The sequence below is a fragment of the Lipotes vexillifer genome, unplaced genomic scaffold (assembly GCF_000442215.2).
Source record: "Lipotes vexillifer unplaced genomic scaffold, Lipotes_vexillifer_v1.1 scaffold1463, whole genome shotgun sequence".
Classification (NCBI taxonomy): domain Eukaryota; kingdom Metazoa; phylum Chordata; class Mammalia; order Artiodactyla; family Lipotidae; genus Lipotes; species Lipotes vexillifer.
Genome location: NW_006778536.1, coordinates 302,256 through 321,659, shown reverse-complemented (window position 1 = coordinate 321,659; position 19,404 = coordinate 302,256). Strand labels below are relative to the sequence as shown.

The 19,404-nt window shown below is 52.9% G+C and overlaps 1 protein-coding gene across 2 annotated transcripts in view; it reads left to right on the top strand.

The window, feature by feature from the left end:
* The window catches only part of TENT4A (terminal nucleotidyltransferase 4A), a 43,229-nt gene extending 27,575 nt beyond the window's left edge, over window positions 1-15,654 (top strand). The window contains exons 5-13 of one of the 2 annotated variants that reach the window (XM_007451652.1): window positions 1,238-1,345; window positions 2,369-2,497; window positions 5,151-5,364; window positions 7,268-7,394; window positions 8,365-8,465; window positions 9,053-9,225; window positions 9,653-9,811; window positions 11,694-11,858; window positions 13,388-15,654. In XM_007451652.1, the coding sequence (XP_007451714.1) occupies window positions 1,238-1,345; window positions 2,369-2,497; window positions 5,151-5,364; window positions 7,268-7,394; window positions 8,365-8,465; window positions 9,053-9,225; window positions 9,653-9,811; window positions 11,694-11,858; window positions 13,388-13,579 (1,368 nt within the window). In that variant the 3' untranslated portion in view covers window positions 13,580-15,654. Of the gene's footprint in view, window positions 1-1,237; window positions 1,346-2,368; window positions 2,498-5,150; window positions 5,365-7,267; window positions 7,395-8,364; window positions 8,466-9,052; window positions 9,226-9,652; window positions 9,812-11,693; window positions 11,859-13,384 lie in introns of both variants that reach the window. The other variant, XM_007451651.1, reaches the window with a different exon arrangement.
* Window positions 15,655-19,404: the final 3,750 nt, after the last annotated feature.

The window sequence follows — 19,404 nt, the reverse complement described above, 5'->3', positions numbered from 1 at the left end:
GTGTGTGTGTGTGACAGAGTATGAGAGTGTGTGTGTGTGAGAGAGAGAGAGAGTGTGTGTGTGTGTGTGTATGTGTGTGTGTAAGGCAGGAGGGTGCCAGGAGTGATTTGGGGAGAAAAGTCCGTGCGTGTAGAAGAGGCTTCATAGCTGTGTCCAGAGGTGCCGGGGAAGATGCTGGCTCCTGAGGAGTTTACCACGTCCAGGAAGCGTGGGCCCTTGACCATGGGCTCCTTCTGAAGCAGTTTGGATCTGTTCTTTGGGAACGTGTTTTGTTTCCTCTGCCTCCTTGGACCTCGCCCTGCCTGGTGGTGGAGGTGATCTCCAGGAGAGACTGTCACCACCTGCTGGCCTGTCCCTCTCACACGTGTCCTGGGCACTTTGCTCCCAGGTGTATATGTTTTAGAGCCCAGAGCAGGTGTGCACTGAAGAGCATGTTCCTCTGTTGACTTCCAGACATTTTAAACCTTTCGTGAGACCCCGATTGTTTTGGTGGAGGGAATGTCCTTTTTTATTCCTTAGAGGCTGCCTTTTTTTCTGGAAGAACAGAGTTTTGTGTGGGGCAGGTGTGGTCTGAATGGTTGATTGGGCAGCTTTTATGAGGCCAGTTTTGGGTGCCTTTTGGTCATGATTCTTGTTACTGAGAGCATTTACAGAATAGCCTTTTACTTGATTTTCAGGGAAAAAAATTGTTTTTAAGTTAAATTGTCTTAAAGAATGAAAACCCACAGTAGAGTTGTTTGGAAAAACAATATCAGTACAAAATATAATTTAAAAAACGGCTTTGAAGTTACTTTGAATGCTTTCAGAAATTCTAGCAAATGTGATTTGGGGACCAAAAGCTCCTCCCATCCCCAGGCCCTCATGGGGGGACAGGGCCTTAGCTGGCTTCCCCTCGCGGTAGGCAGGCTTGGGTAGCACAGGTCCTGCAGAGAGCCCGTGGTTGATGCTCGGTCACCAGTGAGGCGCCGGGTCAGGCCGGCAGGGCCGGGCAGAGATGAGCGCTAGCTAGCTGTTGTCGGATGCAGGGGGCGGCCTTGAGGGCTCATGGGGTTGATGCTGGGAAAGTCCCTTTTCTTCTCATCTTTACAATCTGGGGTTCATGATCTCTAAGCCCCTTCTGTGTACAAAGAGAAAAACCCTCTGTACAACTTGGGAAACACCTGATGCCTGACCGTGGAAAACGTTGCCTATTAAAGCACAATTTTCTGTTTTCTAAAGCACAATTAAATCCTTGCAGGTACCGATAATAAAACTCACAGACCAGGAGACGGAAGTTAAAGTCGACATCAGCTTTAACATGGAGACCGGGGTCCGGGCAGCAGAGTTCATCAAGAATTACATGAAGGTGCTGTCTCAGCAAGTTAGCACAGTAAAAACCAGGGGGTGATAATCTTTAATGACAAAGACTGTAGCAGTTGAATTTATCCTACAGTACTATTTCTAGAAACACTTCAAAACTACAGAGCTATTTTGCAGATTTGCCTTCCTTGGCTAACCATTTCATATACTTGAGCATTATTTTAGAGCACTTTGCTGAAATATTCTTTCTAGTTATTACAAAATGACCATCCCTGTAGCTCAGCGTGCCTGATTGCAGGTTGAGTACATCACAGTGGAGTGTATGTAGATTTGCTTACTTTGGGTGGTCTCAGTGCCTAAGGATGGGATGCATTCACTGGACTCTGACCAGGGGTGTGGTGCAGTTAAATGGAGAGTCCTTCCCTCCTGTTGCCGTGGAGGTGGTGAGGCGACCCCAGCCCCATCATCTGGACCCTGCCTCTGCCCACAGTTTCGGGACCACATGCTCCCCCTTCCCTCTGCACCATCCCGCTTGTCTGAAGGGTCATTTCTACCCCAGCAGAGCAGGAAAAGCAGCAGGAGCTTCCACATCCCTCCACCCCCTTCTCAGCCCTTCTGCCCTCCACCCTTTGCCCTGCGTTTGGCGATGCTGCCTTCTGCTGGCCTCCTGCTGCCCCCCTTGCCCCTCTCACGTGTGCTTCTGAGTGCTGGCGTTTGCTCACTGCCACACACCCGCCTGCAGAGTGCTGCGCTGGGCACCGGCGAGCGGGGAGATGCTGGGAGGAGAGGCTTATTCCCTCCCCAGCCCCACTGGGCTTGGGGTCTCCATGTAGGCTCCCCACCTCACCCCTGCTGAGCCGTAACCTGGGGGGGCCCCCAGCGGGGCTCTGACAAGCCCCTCACATAATTCATTCTCAGGCCCCTATGGTGTGAGGATGATTGGCCTCGAGCCTTACGAGAGGCAAGAGGATGAAGGGAGCTTCCTGTCTGCCATGTGGAATTTGCTGTGTGAGAAGTCTTCAAAGCTACAGAATCTAACCAGATGATGTTTTTCTTTTGGAATTTGCAGAAATATTCATTGCTGCCTTACTTGATTTTAGTACTGAAACAGTTCCTCCTGCAGAGGGACCTGAATGAAGTTTTTACAGGTGGAATTAGCTCGTACAGCCTAATTTTAATGGCCATCAGCTTTCTGCAGGTGAGTGTGCTTTCTCTTGAGAACCCCTGACCCTGAGGCTTCCGTGGGAGTGCCCTTCCTTGACGCTCTTACCGGCTGCTTCATGGGTCCCAGCTCCTTGCTGTCCCTTCGGTATTCTGTTTGGTGTGGTAGAAATTGACTTCTAGTCTTCATCATAAAACTCTGTTTTGATCAATACTATTTCCTTTGCTCCTTCGTAGCTTATTTTTGTATCCGATTTAACTGTTGGAGGGAGGGCTTATCTCGTTCTGTCAGTTGGGTGTATATCGATCTAACCTTGAAGAAACACTCTTTATATTTAGAAAAATTTCATGCCTTGAGGGACAGTGAAACAGTATCTTTCTCGGTTCTTGACTGTGATTTATACTGCAAAATTTATCTCAGAAAAATAGTTGGCTACCACAGAAGGTAAAAAAATACTGGAGGGCTTTTTTTTCTGAGTGATGAAAAAGTCAGTATTTTGTCTTTAATTATCTGTTGCCCTTATTTTGTTCAGTATCATGGAAAAATCAATCAAGAGAGAACCTCCCTAAGTATTAAATGCTGTGATGCAGTGATAAACTATACTTATACTACTTTTTAGACACATTTTCTCTAAATTAACGGAGACATGAATTGCCCCGTTTACATTTACTGGAATGAAGGACTGCGCCTGTGTTCTAGCTGCACAGCACCGTCCTCCATGTTTATCAGCAGGTTTGCATTTGTGGTTTTATGTCCAGAATTTGGTCATTTTTCTCAGTGTCATTAGTACAGCTGACAGTAGGATTGCTGGTCACAGCACCTTTCACCATGTTGATTTCCTTGGCGTGTTTTTGCAGAGGTGCTGTAAGAACAGTGAAAATGGAGTTCCGCGCCCATTTTCTTACCGTTCTAATGACACAGCCTTGGCCTCCCCTTTCACCTCGGAGATGCTGCCCTTGTAGCCATTCTTCCCGAGTTTTTGGACATTATTTTTTTTTTTTTGCGGTACGCGGACCTCTCACTGTTGTGGCCTCTCCTTGGCCTCCCCTTTCACCTCGGAGATGCTGCCCTTGTAGCCATTCTTCCCGAGTTTTTGGACATTATTTTTTTTTTTTTGCGGTACGCGGACCTCTCACTGTTGTGGCCTCTCCGTTGCGGAGCACAGTCTCCGGACGCGCAGGCTCAGCGGCCACGGCTCACGGGCCCAGCCGCTCCACAGCATGTGGGATCTTCCCGGATTGGGTCACGAACCCGTGTCCCCTGCATCGGCAGGCGGACTCTCAACCACTGCGCCGCTAGGGAAGCCCCGGACATTATTTTGAACAGAGCACAACATTGTGCACTTAATTTATCTCCTCCCGTTTTCCTGATTGAAACTCTTCCAATAGCCTTGTAACAGACCACTGCCCACTTCTGTGGTCCTGGGCTCCCCGTCTGAAGTGACCATGGAGGCCGCACCTGGCCGGGGCGGGGTTGCCGCTGTCCCCTGCCCTGCCTCAAAGCTGTGACTGCTGTAGCGTCTGTGTTCATTTCACGGCTCATTGAGGTCAGGAGGCCCAGCCTTGCCCCTGGTGGGCTCTCAGCTGGATGATTTTTGACTAAGGCCAGGAAAATAAGGAAGGGAGAAGGTAAGGCAAAAGTAAGAATGCAGCATTGTGCCTTTGTAAGGTCTTCTGAACCCTGAAAACACCTGCAGGCTTTAGAAACCGTATTTCCTGGAGGAGCCCTGTGTTATAAACATTTTCAGCCCTTGTGCTTCTGCCAGGACTCGGACTTTTATGTTCTTTTGGACTTGACCGTCCTTTTCTTGATTGCTGCTGTCCAGTGTGACTTGCTGTGTGAGGGCAGTGCTGTCTGCTCGGTCCAGCAGCATGGCCGTGTGTGCTTACGGGGTGCTGGCAGTGTGGCTATAGCAGACCAGCAAACTGAATGTTTAATTTGTTTGTTTTAATTCGTTTAAATATAAATACATAACGGCTCATGGCCGTCACAGTGGGCAGTGCAGGTCCCTGTTGCTCACATTCGTGAGCCTCTTAAATTAGTGACACTTGGGTGGGGTCAGTAGACAGGGGCTTGGAGTTTTAGAATAAATCCATTACCTGCTTCAAGAAAGCGTGGTGTGGAGCTGAGGCTGACGCGCACCCGTATGCCCCGGCAGGGATGTGAGTTTGCTGTAAATATCAGGATGCGGTGCTGACTACCATACACGGTTAACATTAACCATTTCACGTTGCCCTGTGGTACTGTTCAGTCTCACACTGCCCCCTGTTGGTTGTATTTCAGAATAATGGAATTGAGATTAGAATCTGTGAAAGTACCTCCACCATCTAGGTGACTCTAAATTGTGCAGAATATGGTCCACTTATTTATCAGTGTTTGGGAATTTGCGGTTCATCAGACATCTGTGTAGGAGGTAGCTATATGGGTTACAAATTTCAAAGAATTAAAGTATAATTAAAAAATTCAGATGAGAAGCTTTTATTTCTTTTGAGCACTCTTGATTGGCAAAAGATATCCAGGCTCTGTTGGTGCCTCCTGGCTGCCTCTGCGAGTGTCCTCACGGTGCTGGTGCGCAAGCGAGGGCCACTGACTGTGTGCGTCCTTGGCTAGCTAGCCGATGCCACCTCGCGCAGCTGTCCCTAGGGAGTGACCAGAATCCGTACAAACCGTGGATGCCTTGCTTTTACAGTTGCATCCAAGAATTGATGCCCGGAGAGCTGATGAAAACCTTGGAATGCTTCTTGTAGAATTTTTTGAACTCTACGGAAGAAATTTTAATTACTTGAAAACTGGTATTAGAATAAAAGAAGGAGGTGCCTATATCGCCAAAGAGGAGATCATGAAAGCCATGACCAGCGGGTACAGGCCGTCGATGCTGTGCATTGAGGACCCCTTGCTGCCTGGTAAGGACCCTCGCTTTGCACTCGCCCCAGCATGGAGGCATCGCGCGCCAGCCAGGTGTGGAGGGGCATCCACAGGCCCCCGCCCCCCGCAACACACACATACACACACACTGAGCCCAGGGTATGTGATCTGATGTAGGTTCCTGCTGTACTAACAGAGTTAATGGTGGCACGTTCAGAATTCGTTCTTAATGCTTTTAATTAACGTACTGTAAAGTTGCAACTTTGTTTACTTTCTGTAATCAGAAGAACGTAGAAAGTGAGAATTAAGAAAAAAAAATTATTTTTTCTGAATAGAAAAGTGTTACGTATCCATCATAAACCATCTGCTTCCCAGAAGTTTGTCACATAGAAAAGTGAAGTATGCCATAATCCCCTCCCTTTTGATGTGTTTTTCTCCAGTTTTCCATACGTGGATATTAACATTGATTGTTGCCTCCTTATTAATTGAATGGCGTCACATAATACCAACAGACTGCAGCTTGTCATTTTATTTAAACAACGCACGCGAGACCCTTTTCCTCTGTGCATGGGGAGTGTTCGTTGTAAGGGCTTCCTCCTTGAAGACCCCGAGGCAGGTTATGGTGCTTTACACCCACACCTTTGGTGACCGTCTTTTAAATCTTTGCTGATCTGATGAGACCGTGCAGTACACGTTGTCACGTACCTTACAGTTCTTTAATGATGAGTGAGGTTAAACACATGGTTACTGTCAATTGCACAAAATGTTTATCGAGCATTTATTAGGTGACACAGTGTTCTTACTGTTGGTGATAAAGTCAGTGACAGACAAGTGACAGGAAGGGTGGTGGAGATTGTTAGCTCCAGGTACACTGCCCTTTGTGTTACTTTTTGTGAGCTCATGTGCTTTGTGCATCTGTCTGCTGGCCTGTCCTCACTGACTTTGTAAGTGACCCTGTGGGTCAGGGAAGGCTTTCTTTGTCGACATGCTGTACTTTTGTCTCTTGTGTCTGTATTTTTTATTGTTTTGCTCCTGTATATGTTTTCCAGCATCCTCAAATTTATGATTTCTGTTTTGTTTTGTGGCTTCTGGGGTATGAAATTTATTTCTTAAAAACCTTTTGAAAGACTCTCCTCTGTGGTCTGTAAACACTGTGGTCCACACAAGTGCTTATCCCTCAGCCCAGTAGGACAGGTTTCTCTCACCGGTTTGTCTGTTTGGCTCAGTTAAATGGCAGGCAATTCCTTGGTCTTCAGTGTTTGCTGAAATATAACTAAAAAATGGAAACCCACACAGTTACTGGGTTACATTATTATTAAACCTGGAAAGGAGACAATTCCAGTACTTAAGGATATGTCTCCTAAAAAACACCCTCACCTGAATTGTGAAGAGCGAGTTACGTGTAAAAATTAAAATTGGAAACCCTGCCGTTCTTAACAAAAGTCAGCTCCTTGCCTGTGGCTCTTGCTGACTTCAGTGGCGGCTTCGTCTTTATTTGCTGTCCACCCGAGAGTTCGGCCTGGCACCTTCTGTCCTCGAGGGTTTGCTCCTTCAGGCCCCCTCAGTGCTGACAGGTGCGGGGCTCAGGCTGACCTGTCCTCTTAGGCAGGCCCTGGCTGTCTGGTTAAGGTTGTGCCTTGGCTCCATTGCGCTTCCTGCCATCTGGGGGGCGACCCTACCGTTTGAGAAGCTGTCACTCTGTCTCCATGAATGACGGCTCCTTTAACAGACATGGATCCTGATCTGATGGTGAGAGGGGCCCTCGGGCTGCAACGCCCCCAGCTGCCCACGGCGGTGGGCGCTGTGCACTTCCTGGCGCCCGATCCGGCTGTGCTGGGGGGTCTGGAGGGTGTTTCAGGGCTGGAGGCCTGTGTGGGAAAGGCTCACGCGAGAGGACCACACGGCTGGGTAGCAGCTCCCACGGCAACCTTTCTGTTTCAGGGAACGACGTGGGCCGGAGCTCCTACGGGGCCATGCAAGTGAAGCAGGTGTTCGACTACGCCTACATCGTTCTCAGCCACGCTGTGTCGCCGCTCGCCAGGTCCTATCCCAACAGAGATTCCGAAAGGTAGCCCCTTCCTGGGTGCCGCAGCCTCTGCAGCACCGGCGCCCTGGCCTCTGTCGTTTGTTGACGGGTGTGCCACCCTATCTTGGGAGAACTGGGAAATACTGGTAAAGGAAGGCCTTTCAGGAGTTCAGGATGGTCATCGTGGTCAAGGGTGGAAAATTTTTTATTTAGGGAGTTAACATTTTCTCAGGGTGTTTTAGTTTTGGGGAGCTCATTTCTGGCTTTTAAAGCTGTGGCACGTGGTGCTTTTTCTCAGGCCGTCTTCAAAATGTGGGTGCTCAGCTCCGAGGGACACGTCCGCCCCCGCCCTGGCCCCTTCCTGCACACTTGTCCCCCATTCCCCGTTTTGAGTGTGCACTCTCGTGGTGTAATGCTTTGATTGGCGATGAGCAGTACTTCTTTCTGAGCCCAGGTGCTGCTACTGTGGTGGAGGTGGAGGGACTTGGCGGGGGGGAGTGGGGGTGGGGAGAGGGGAGTTGAGAGGGAGGCTGAGGTGATGGCCACCAGTGGTCACCGCAGCAGGACCGCCACCTCCATCCTCAGCAGGTGATGGAGACAGTGGCCTCTGAGGCCTGGCCCCAGCGGTGGTGGCACAGGGCTCTGCGGCCTCCGTCCACTCAGCGTTTGCAGGCAGAGCTTTGGGCCTGTGCTGGGCTCTCGCTGTCTCACCCGAGCGCTGGGAAACGGGACCCCTGTGGTCACTGGGGCTGGGGAGGGCGGGCTTCCCTACTTGGCCCCGGGCTTCAGCGGTCTTTTGTAGATAGACGTAGGTCCAAGGATTTCTGCCTAAGAGCACCCGCTTTTTCTGTACTGTGATTGCAAAGTGTGTTTGGGCTCAAACCCCGGAAGTCATACAGATTTGTAAAATTATTTCAGCTCTTTGCCTGCCTTTCGCTTAGTGAGGTTCTGTGTTAAAATGTAAAGTAGCTGCTGGGAAGGACTGTTGACTGCCCGTGTCCTCCTGCTGCAGCACCTTAGGGAGGATCATCAAGGTGACCCAGGAGGTGATCGACTACCGGGCGTGGATCAAGGAGAAGTGGGGCGGCCGGGCCCACGCGCCACCAGACCCCGGTGAGAGGCCAGCCCAGGGCCGTTGCTGTGCCGCCTGACCCGTCGGTGCAGCAGTGTCTCTTTGTCCCTTGGTGGTAAACTGTTCGCTCCAGGGGCACCTCGCTTTCTGTGAGAGTTTCATTTAAAACTGTTAGGGTTAGGCCAGTGCTGTCCAGTAGTAGTAACGTGCGTGCCACACATGGCAGTTCTAAAGCTCCTAGTAACTGCATTGCCAGTGTGGAAAGAAGCAGGTGAAATTAATTTTGAGAATATAGTTTATTCAACTTCTAGTGTTCAGAATATTAACATTTGAACAGGTAGTCAATATACAGAGTTAGATTTTTTTTTCGGTACTGCATCCTTGAAATCTAGTGTGTTTTTATACCTAGAGCACATCGTGATCAGGGTTTGTGCAATTTCCAGATGAAACCGTACATCCACGTTGTTCCAGGCCTATTTAAATGTTCTCCAGTAACTGAAGTGTAATTTTAAAAATTAATCAAAACGAAGTAAATTAGAAATGCGGTTTGTCAGGCACCTGAGCAGCGTTTAAGGCGCGGCGGGGCCCTCGGGCTGAGGTGCGTGACAGCTCTGTCTTCCCTCCACAGACGACAGGATTAAGACCACTGAGCGGGCGGGCGCGTGCGAGGGGGAGCAGCCTCCGCGCCGGGACCCCGAGTCGCCCTGCGGCCCACGCCTGGCCCTGTCCCTGCCCAGCCCCCAGCTCCTGTCCTCCGGCTCATCTGCCTCCTCTGTGTCCTCGCTCTCCGGAAGCGACATCGTGAGTGTGTCAGCTGGGGGCGTGTGTGTGTGGAAAACGCCCGCAGCAGTGAGTTTAAACTCTGCCCTCCTAGCTTTATCGCTTGCTCTGTGTGCCTGAGGCCACCCCGCGTGTGCGCCCAGCGGTCCCCGCTGTGCCGAGAGCCTCAGGTGGTGGGCACGTGGCCCCTCGGGAGTGGTGGGCCCGCACAGCATGGCTGCCGTGGGTCGTGTCTCACCCACTTACTGGGAGATGAGACCTTGCAGTCTGGGCGTCTCCTGCATCTCCTTTACGTTCTTCAGTTACGTTCTGCCCAGGTCTTATGACTTGGAGACCTGGGCAGACTGGGGCTGCCCGCATCCCAGGACCCTGGGGGCTCACCCTTGCCCACTCCCGTCGATGTGAGGGGCACGGGCCTCGGGTGCAGCCGTCCTTTTGTCACCCCCAGGATTCGGACACGCCCCCCTGCCCAACGCCCAGCGTGCGCCAGTTCAGCCTCCAGGCACCTGCCCCTCTGCCGGCCAGCCTGCCCGCCACCCTGCCCGTGCCGAGCGGCAGACCTCAGTCGGCCACGCCCAGGACGCTGGTCATGGCAACTAACACCCAGGTACGTGGCTGGTGACGGCCCCGGGACCAGCTCCCAGCTGCTGCCTGCGCTGTAGGACTGGCTGATATGGTAGAACTTAGAGAAGCAACTTTAAAAGTCTTTGGAAGGTCCACTTCTGTCTTGTAGGAAATTCTCATCTTCTGTGGGTGGATAGGATGTAATTATTGTTCGAGGGACGTCTGTGCAGTTGAGGCCGCCAGGCCCTGTGTTTGCAGTGAGGGGACTCTTGGTTCCCGGGCACCGAGGTGACTTTTCTGCAAGCGTGAGGCCACCGCCCTGGGGCCGTGCTGAGAGGGACTCCGCTGCCGTCCCTGGGCAGAGACGGACACTGTCCTTGCTCTGCCCCAGATTCTCAGTGTTTACACTCTTACTAAGTTTTGATATAAACTTTGACTTCTCCACGTTATCCATTAGGCAGTATTTATAGGTTTTTTTTCTATTTGAATATGTCCTCTTTTAAAAAGTTTAGACAAAATTAGAGTGTGAAAGTTAATTTTAAATATTTTAAATTTGTACCTACTTCCCAAATATACATCACTTACACGTATATAAAACCCGTCACGTTAACTGACTGCTAAAGTAGAACCCGTTTCTACTGTGTGGGGTATAATCTGAGTGTAAAGCAATGCAGATGCGTGTCAGTGTATTGCCGAGTTCCTCTGCGTTGCTTGGCTCTCCATCCAGGCAGGGCATTCTCGGGACACGCCTCAGGCTGCGGGGACTGAGGGCAGTGGGCCCAGGATGCGTGGTGGCGGCCATCAGCATAGCACCCCCAGAAACCTTCAGTTGCTGCGTAAGCGTGAAATGAAGAGGCAGGTGCCTGTGCTGTGAAAGTAAACTCTGCCACAAATGATGAACTTGGCTCTAACCTTTCCTTGGGCTCAGCTCCCTCGAGAGCTGTGTGCCGATCTGTGCTGCCCGTGCTCTCCCTCCAGGATGCTGGGGATGTCGGGGGGGACGGTCAGGGCCACAGGCTGTGCCGGGTGCCATCTGTCACCCGCACGGACAGTGAGTGAGGCAGAAGCTAAGGTCATTCAAGTTTTAAGACGAGGCTCAAAGCCCACTTTCTCATTGTATTCCCAAACTTCAAACATTACTTCCAGTGGGGTAACTAAGGGAAATCCCACTTGAAAACCTCACGTGTACAGTCTCCCCTGCCCGCTTGGGGTTCAATGGGGACTTAGAGCTGGGGCCGCGAAGCTGTGCCCCTGGGGGCGCAGAGCCCCCATGGAGGAGAGGTCGCGGGTGTGCTCAGGCCCCGGGGTGTGGGGGGAGGAGGTGTGAGGAAGGGGCACTGTGTGTGCCCTGCAGCCCCCGAGCGCACCCCTGAGGCCCCAGCTCCTGCTGCAGCTGCTGCCCTGGTGGCCATGGTCACTCTCCAGAGGTCTTTGGGGCAAATGCATCCACTTCTAAGACGAGAGCACTGAGGTTGTTGAAAGTGAGTAGAGGGGCTCCCGCCAGCACCTCTGCCCTGTGACGGGCCGGTGATGCAAAGACGGAAGCATTGGGGACTCTGGCGAGAGCGGGGAGGGTGGCCACCCCGTCTGCGTGCCTTCGCTCAGGCCAGCCTCATGCCTGTCATCTGCCTTGCTGAGGGCTCTTTCCGGAGACCAGGGGGGACAGGTATTTTGATGACTGTAATGTTTTTGAATTGTTTGGTCTTCAGTGACTATTAAAACCTCACAACTTGGGTGACTGGACATACTTCACATCGTCGTTGCTGTTTCAGAGTATAGAATGTGTCTGATTCAAAATAAGGTCGGGCACAAGCTAAGGAGCCTGTTTGCAAATGGCACCCTCGTCGGCGCCCATGGTAAGAATGGGCTGGTTTAGCCTGTGTTGCGTTGGTGCCTCACGGATGTCTCCGCTCATTCTCTCCCAGACCAGGTTTACTATACCTCCACCAACGCTTGGGGTGGCCCCCGTGCCCTGTAGACCAGCGGGCATCGAAGGAGCTCCAGCGCTGAAAGCTGTCCACCACGTGTCTTCCCCGGCCGTCCCGTCTGCGCCACCCACCGCGCTCTCCAGCCCTCACCTGTATCACAAGGTACGGGTCCTGTCCGCCCGGGTGCTGGGCTCCCTCCCATCAAGCAGGTTTGTGATAGCCCAGTGCTTAATGCTCTCTCCACCAGAGGGGGAATTCCGTAGAGATTCTTTGATTTTCTTCTCTGATCATTCAGCTTCATGTTTGCTTCCCCTTGTAACAAACAAAACTTTACAATGTTAAGAAATTATTTTAAAATTTCGTATAGTTTAATTCATCATGCATCTCTTTTTTTCTGTTGAATTTGTTAGCATAAAAATTATGTTTGAAGCGAAGAATATTTCGATTTCCCATTTTTCTGTTAATTTACACGCTAAAAGAACTTTGGTTTTCAAGAAGCAGATGATGAAACCCGGAGCGATCTCACCCGTGAGCAGTGTCGTCTTCCCAGTTTCACTCCCTCCCTGTTCTTTGCCGTGGGTGCCCTGGGCAGAGGGCCTGGCAGGGCCTGCGTGCGATTGGTTTTCTAGTGACCAGGGCGGGGTGGTCCCTGTGAATGCGTTTGTCCATTGCCCTGTGGCTGCTCTAAGTCCAGATCCCACACATTAGAAACTTGGTATCAGGAAGACAGGTCGTTGTTAAGGCACCAGGATGTTGGAAAGAACCGTGACCGTGTCCAGGCATGGGGGTTGGGGTGCGAGGCCCAAAGGCCGATGCGCCCAGGCTGACAGCGCTTGTCCACCTCTGCGCTGGTCAGCGCTCTCTGTTGCTTGTCTAATCACATTTGCCAGTAAATTTTGACCCCTGAGGGTCGGCTCTTTGGACCTATGTCACCGAGTCCTGCTTATCTTTTTCATTTAGAGTTAAGTAATAGAACGTTCCTTCCTGGATTTATCCATCCTGTCGCTACCTGGCTTGCTACGCTGATCTGTTAGAAACACTCAGGATGAAATTACAACTTTGCAGAGGGCAAAAGCGCTCTTCCTTAATAATAGCATTTTGGCTTTCCTTCTTAACTCCCTTTTGCTGGTTTTGCTCTGAAATCTTTCTGAGACCAGCCGTGTCTTCCCTGGTCTGCTGTGCGTGGGGCTTGGCGGCCTGGGAGCAGCCTGCACACACCCCGCTGACATGGAACCTGCTCGTGTGTTTCCAGAATGTCGTGGTCAAAGTCTGGGGGAGAAAGTGAGAGGGACCCTCTTATCTCTGTGGACACGTAGAAGCAGCTAGAAGTGAGGTTCCAGACGTATTTGGATACGAACACGTGTGGTTTGAAACAGGCCCACAGTTCTTGTGTTGCCGAAGCTCTGGGGTAAGGGTAGTTCTCTGTGTCTGGAGGTAGCGACAGGAGTCCCTGTGAGGCGTGAGCGGAGGCTCGCTGTCGGTCCCGTTGCGTCTGGGGTCACGTGCACACGTGCAGCGGGCCACCGTGCGCAGCCTGCAGCCCTCCCCGCGGGCCTGCCACCCTTCAGACCCCCCAGCGGGGTCGTGTCTCCTGCTCGCTCGGGCTCCCAGCCCACGGAGGCGGCGGGTCTCCATGTGGGCCCTGTCTAGGCTGGCCTCCAACCCTGTGTCCCTCTCGGTCCCCTCAGCAGCACAGCGGCATGAAACTGTCCATGAAGGGCTCCCACAGCCACGGCCAAGGCGGCAGCTACAGCGCGGTGGGCAGCGGAGGGGTGCGGCCTCCCGTGGGCAACCGGGGGCACCACCAGTATAACCGCGCCGGCTGGAGGAGGAGAAAACACACACACACGAGGGACAGCCTGCCCGTCAGTCTCAGCAGATAATACTCCTGGTGGCGCCACCCGGCCCACACCTCCTAGACTGGAGCCGGGTGGCCTCGGCGCCCCCGGGACCTGAGACCAGCACCCAGCACGCCAGCCGGGCCCCCGGCGCCCTCGGCTGCTCGCCCTGCATGTTCCTTGTGCGGTGGCCATGTCCGTCCTGAAGAACAGCTCCCGTGCTCGTCTGTGGAGCCTTACTGGACGTGGACGCTGCCTTCTGCCTTCCCAGGAGTCTCCCTGCAGTGCTGGAGCAGGTCTGGACCGGGAACTGCGGGGACGGACAGGGCCTTGGCCTTTCTCGGTACCGTGTCTGTCCTTTGCGTTGGTACTTCATTCCACGTCGTCAGAGCAACGGAGATCGAACCCCGTTATTTGTTGGGAGGTCATCCTTGTTTTACTGCCCTCACATTTTGTTTCAAATTTCAGAACTGTTTTTCTATGTAAATATTGGAAATTTATGATTTGTGCAATAACTCAGATATTTTTTATTTAATTTCATATTTTCACATAAGTTATATTTAAGGGAGAAGGGAATTTTTTTAAACGAGCTTAGATCCTTTCCCGAGTTGCATTTTCTAAGTTGGGTTCATCCTGTCGGCTGGTTGTCTGATGAGCGTTGTTACGAACACCGCGAACGAGGGGCTTGGGGTTTATTTTTATGTTCCTTCTTTTGGTCAGACGTGAGGCCTCTCAGTTCGTGGTGAAGGAGCTGAGTCTCCCCCTCACCTGCCCCCCCAGCGGGTTTCCGAAGGGGTTTGGCTCCGAAGCCTTCTGACCAGCTGCCCGCCGGCTCTGCCGTCCAGCCTGTCTGTTGTCTTGCTCTGACCGTGGAGTTTTAATGTTTTGGGTTTGGTTCTTTTAAACTAGACAACAGACCCAGCATTTAGAGTGCCAGAGTGTATAACTTTCTATGGGGAGAAAAGGTTGTCACATTATGAAATCTTAAGCAAATGTGAACTTTGAAATGCCTCAGTTTTAGTAACATAGCCTGTAAATGATGGGTCTGGTGAACAGCGTCACGGACAATGGTACCCAGTTTTAGGAATGTGGAGAAAGGAATTATGTTGATTCCATTGTGGAATCTGTAGCAGTATGCATTCGTTCTGTTAAGAGCAAATATAGGAGAAGCACTTGAGCTGCTCAGTGCGCTGTGGAGGGGTTTTTAACACATCACAGGAGAGCACAGCCCAGTGTCGGGCCCCGGAGCGGCTGGCGCCCGACTCGAGAAGCATACAGGTATACTATGCAAGTGTATTCTGCCATGACAGCCACTGTCTTTGTTACCCATTTTTGAACACTAATATACCCATCCTGCCTCACTCTGAGTTTTTGGAGCACCACAGGTGTCCTGGGAGTTAGGTGCCTCTTCTAGGTCGTCCGACTCCCATTTTTAAAATGGGAGTCCTGGCCCTGCTGACGCTACAGGTGGGATGGTCTTTGAAGTCCACTAGCAGAGAAGGTTGGGACGAGAAGCTTACTGCCGTGACCCCAGTGACATGTAGAAGCGGAGCGTCCTCAAGTGGGGTCTGAGTGTAGAGAGCTTCACTGCATCTGCGGGCCCCCTGGAAGCAGGACTGGCCCCCGTGCGTTGAGAGCGGCCAGCCGCACCTGCAGGGCTCCCTGGGAGGCACCCAGAGCCGAGTAGCACACTTTGTCTGCAGTTCTTGATGATCGGAGGTTATCAAAAGTATTTAAAGATATTTAAATCGTGAACCTATTGATAAAGAAATATTTATAAAAACTGATCCGTAGGCCTGTACTAATCTCTACGCATTAGCAATATTGACTGTAACCCTCCTCCAAGGAAACGCTGCGGGGGACTGCGGGGGACCGTGGGAGCACCCTTGGGTGTGCCTCGGGACCCTCAGTCCCTGACCCGGGCGCCAGGCTCCAGCCCCGTCACGGTGAACCAATGAATTGGCCCGGCCGCCTGTGGCCACATGCCGCGGGCCTGACAACAGGATATCATGTTTCGATTTTTTGTGTGTGTGGACTACAATGTGGAAACTAAAATTGACATATTTTTATGTAAAGTTTTTCTATTCTTTGATTTTTAATAAACTTTGGAAACCAGGAGGTGGTTGTGTTTGAGTGTGTCTTTCCTTGCGGGGTTTATGTTATGGCATGGCTCCTGCAGTTTATGTTCTTGACTTCTCTAAGTTCGGAGGGCAGGCCGTCGTGTTACCACTGGTTCGGTGAACTCAGAACCTGGTGAGGTCGCAGGCTGAGCGCAGGAGAACCAGACCCTCCACAGGCTAGGCTGGCAGGGTGCGCCAAAGCCTTTTAAATGATGCTCTTTGTGCACGGTGTGACACTGTACTTAGACTTCCCTACGACTCATCTGTTTCTTCCACGGCTTTCTGAGGTCAACGTTATTATCACTTCAAAATAACACATTTTAAACCACCGAACATCACGGTGCGGCTTAATGTAGCTGATGATTAGGATTTATAAGGAAACGTATAACATTTCTTACACCAGCGAGTGACTGAGCGGCTTGTTCCGGGCTGCGCGGCCTGCAGGTGGGGTGCTCCAGGACCTGGTCGGTAGAGCCTGGCGCACTGTAAAGCCGGTGTCGTGGGTCCAGTGCTCCTTCGGGTCCTTCCACCTTCCAAGGGTGCCCTGGGCAGGTGCTGTCTGGAGATGCCAGGCCTGCTCCTCGGGCACCCACGTTCCAGTGAGGTCGCAGGAGACCTCCGAGAACAGCCGACGCCACGTGGCCTCAGCAGGGCAGGATGCCGTGGCTGGAGGTGAAGAGTGGCGGGTCTGTTTTTTTTAACAGGACCGCCTGGGGCCGCCTGGAGCCCGGGGCCTGAGTGGCGCCAGGGAGCTGGGTGCATCGGGGGCACAGCAGGAGGCCTGACGGCCGAGGCGGGGTTCAGGAGCTAGATAGGAGGGTGGTGGGCTGGGCGAGCTCCTGGAGGCCGCGAGGGGAGGTGGGAGGCTCTCCGTGCCACTGTGGCCACCTCTGGAGGATGGTGCTGGGATGGTCTAGGCGAGAGAGGACGGCTGCTCGGGGCACTGGACGGGCTGCAGTGCGGGTTTAGGATCTGGGGTCAGCCTGGAGGTGGAGCTTTAGGTAAGGCCACCTGGTGGACGGGGTGATGGGCGGGGGGTGGGGGGGCGCCCTTGGCCGCCTCGGGGTTTCTGCCCATAGCTCTCCGCGGGAGCTCGGATGGTGTGACCACAGATGCTTGAGGCCTCCCCGAGCAGGGGCTGAACAGGCCAGTTGCACTGGGAGCCTGGAACCTGGGGGCGTGGAGACTGCGGTTATCTGAAGTGTAAGCAGGGCCTTGGGGAGCTCAGAGGGGAGGCGGTGCCTGTGCTGTCCCGGCAGGGCCCTGCGTCCTCCCGGGACTTGGTGAACCAGCGTCGGCTGTCGTGAGGGTCCCACTGCAGCTCGGCCTCATTGTGACCCTCTGCCTGTCCAGCACGTTGTCTCTGCCCATCAGCGCTGACTCCCAGGCTTCCAGATAAACCCCTCGCGGCCACACCTCCAGGACTTCCTTTTTCATTTATTTATTTGTTTGTTTGTTTGAGACTCGTGGCTTGTGGGATCTTAGTTCCCTGAGCAGGGATTGAACCTGGGCCCTCAGCAGTGAAAGCGTGGAGCCCTAACCACTGGACTGCCAGGGGATTCCCTCCAGGATTTCCTCTTTGAGTTGTTGCAGGGTCTCTCGTGCCCTGTCTTATCCCCGTTCGAGGTACCTGGCACATGGGCCCCAGACAGCCTGTGTGCACGGTGGTGGTGACACTGGTAATCCAGACACGCGTACACGTTTTTGTTTCAGTCACCTTGTGGTGATTTTTTAAAACTTATTCTTTATTTTTCTAGTGAAGTATAGTTGACTTACAGTATCAGTTTCAGGTGTGCAGCAAACCCCCCATAGTAGTTCAGTAGTTTTGCAGCTTATCCTCCACTTAAAGTTATTACGAAATATTGGCTACATTCACCCCCTGTGATGATTTGATGAAACTTTGAGGAGGGTGTGATGTTTATCGTTGCAATTCAGAACTTGCAAAGCTCTTGCCAATCCTTAGGCGACTTAGATGACCAGAGCAAGCTGATTACAGTGGATAGTGGCTACCATGAAGCACAGAACCCCAAACACCCCACCCTTGGGGCTACTTCCCATTGGTTAAGAGCGACTCAAGAATAGGTTTCATTACTGTGTTTCCTTGGCTGCGTGCGGGCAGGGCAGTTCCCCAGCAGTTGATGAGGAAGGCACCCTGGCCACACCGGCTGGTGTCATTCGCTGTCAGTCTCCCAGCATCACAGGGTCCTGGAGAAGGACCAATTCGTGATTCACAGGCCCCAGAGTGAATTCTGGGCAAGATGGATAAACCCGGTGTTCGTCAGTGGGGTTTTCAGAAGGTAGGGCAAGTTCTGCCTTCAGTGGAGCCACGTGCCAGCCTGGAGCGCCTCAAGGTCTCCCGTGATCCCCCGAGAGACTGCTGACTTTAGGCTGAACCCCTTCGTCTCACACTGGTGTTGAGGGCCAGCCGGAAGCCCCCTGGGTTGATGTGTTCAAATGGTTATGGGAAAACCACCTGGACTTGGTTTTCATGGTCAGCGTTTATGTCGTTAAGATAGTGGCCCGCATAAAGACGGATTCCGGAAAGTGCGCTCTCATCCCACCCTCTGGTCCTTTCGGCTCCTTCCTGACGGACCCCATCTTCCTCTGCCCCTGGCGCCTCCTTTCTCATCTAGCTTCAAGCGCACTCAGGCCCTCGTGGTCAGATCCCTCACCGTTGTCTCTCAATTGCATTCTCCCGGCAAGACCCGCACCCGGGATCCATGCCCCTGGCGGCCCCTCGGCCCTGCGCGCAGGGGAAGGAATAGCGGGGGCGGAGCTGGGGGTCAGCTAAGGCTGGGGCCGACGGCCCCGCAGAGACGAGGCTGACATTCTAAGTACTTAGTGGGCCCGGATGACCCTGTGACGCCACCAGCACTGTGGCTTTGCACGCCTCCATGCCGGGCACAGGTGACGTCCCATCCGCAGGTGAGTGAGGGGAGGCACAGAGGTTAAGGAACTCGGCCAGGGTCATTTAACAGGTGTGAGGTGAGATGGGACACAACTCCCCGTACCCTCAGGGCTCAGGTGCTGCTTCCCCCTTTCTCAGCGAGGAGGGTCTCGACCCCTACTTGGTTCAAATCCACACCCCACCTCCCTGCTCCCCTCCTTCCCCTCTCAGACATGGCCTTGCCTCCTGGGTCAAGGAAAGCAAGCCCGGGCCCCAGGGTGCCTGCAGCACTGGCCCTGCTCCTTCCCCGACGTTGTAAATAAACACAGGAAGTGCAGGCCGGCCTTTGCTGGGCCCACTTGTACTGTCCTCTGTCTCAGACCCCTGCTTCTGTCTCCCACCAGCCTCCAAACCCTTCAGGTCTCCCCTGTCTCCTCCTTCTCTGGAGGCACCTGGCCTCGTCTGGAACCAGCTGCCTGCATGGCTCTCTCCACCTTCTGCCTCCCCTCTTGGATCGCATCCCTGCGACTCTGTGAAATGTCGGGGCAACCTCAGCTCTGCTTCTCTTGGGCTGGGCTCGCAGGACGCCCTCACCTCCTTGGCCTCCTCGACGACATTTTCTCCGCATTTTCCAGTCTCCCAGCCCTGCTTGTACCCTGGCTGGATTCCCCAGGAGCAACTCCCAAGGCCACACTGGTCTCCTCCCCTCCGCCTGTGTCCTCACCTGCTTCCAGGGGGACTGCCCGCAGCCTTCCTCGATCATCCTACCTCATCCACTGGGCGATCTGTCGGCCTCTAAATCTGCTACCTACAACTCCTCAGGACCTTCCTTCTCATCCTGACTGCCTAGGACTGCCCTACCC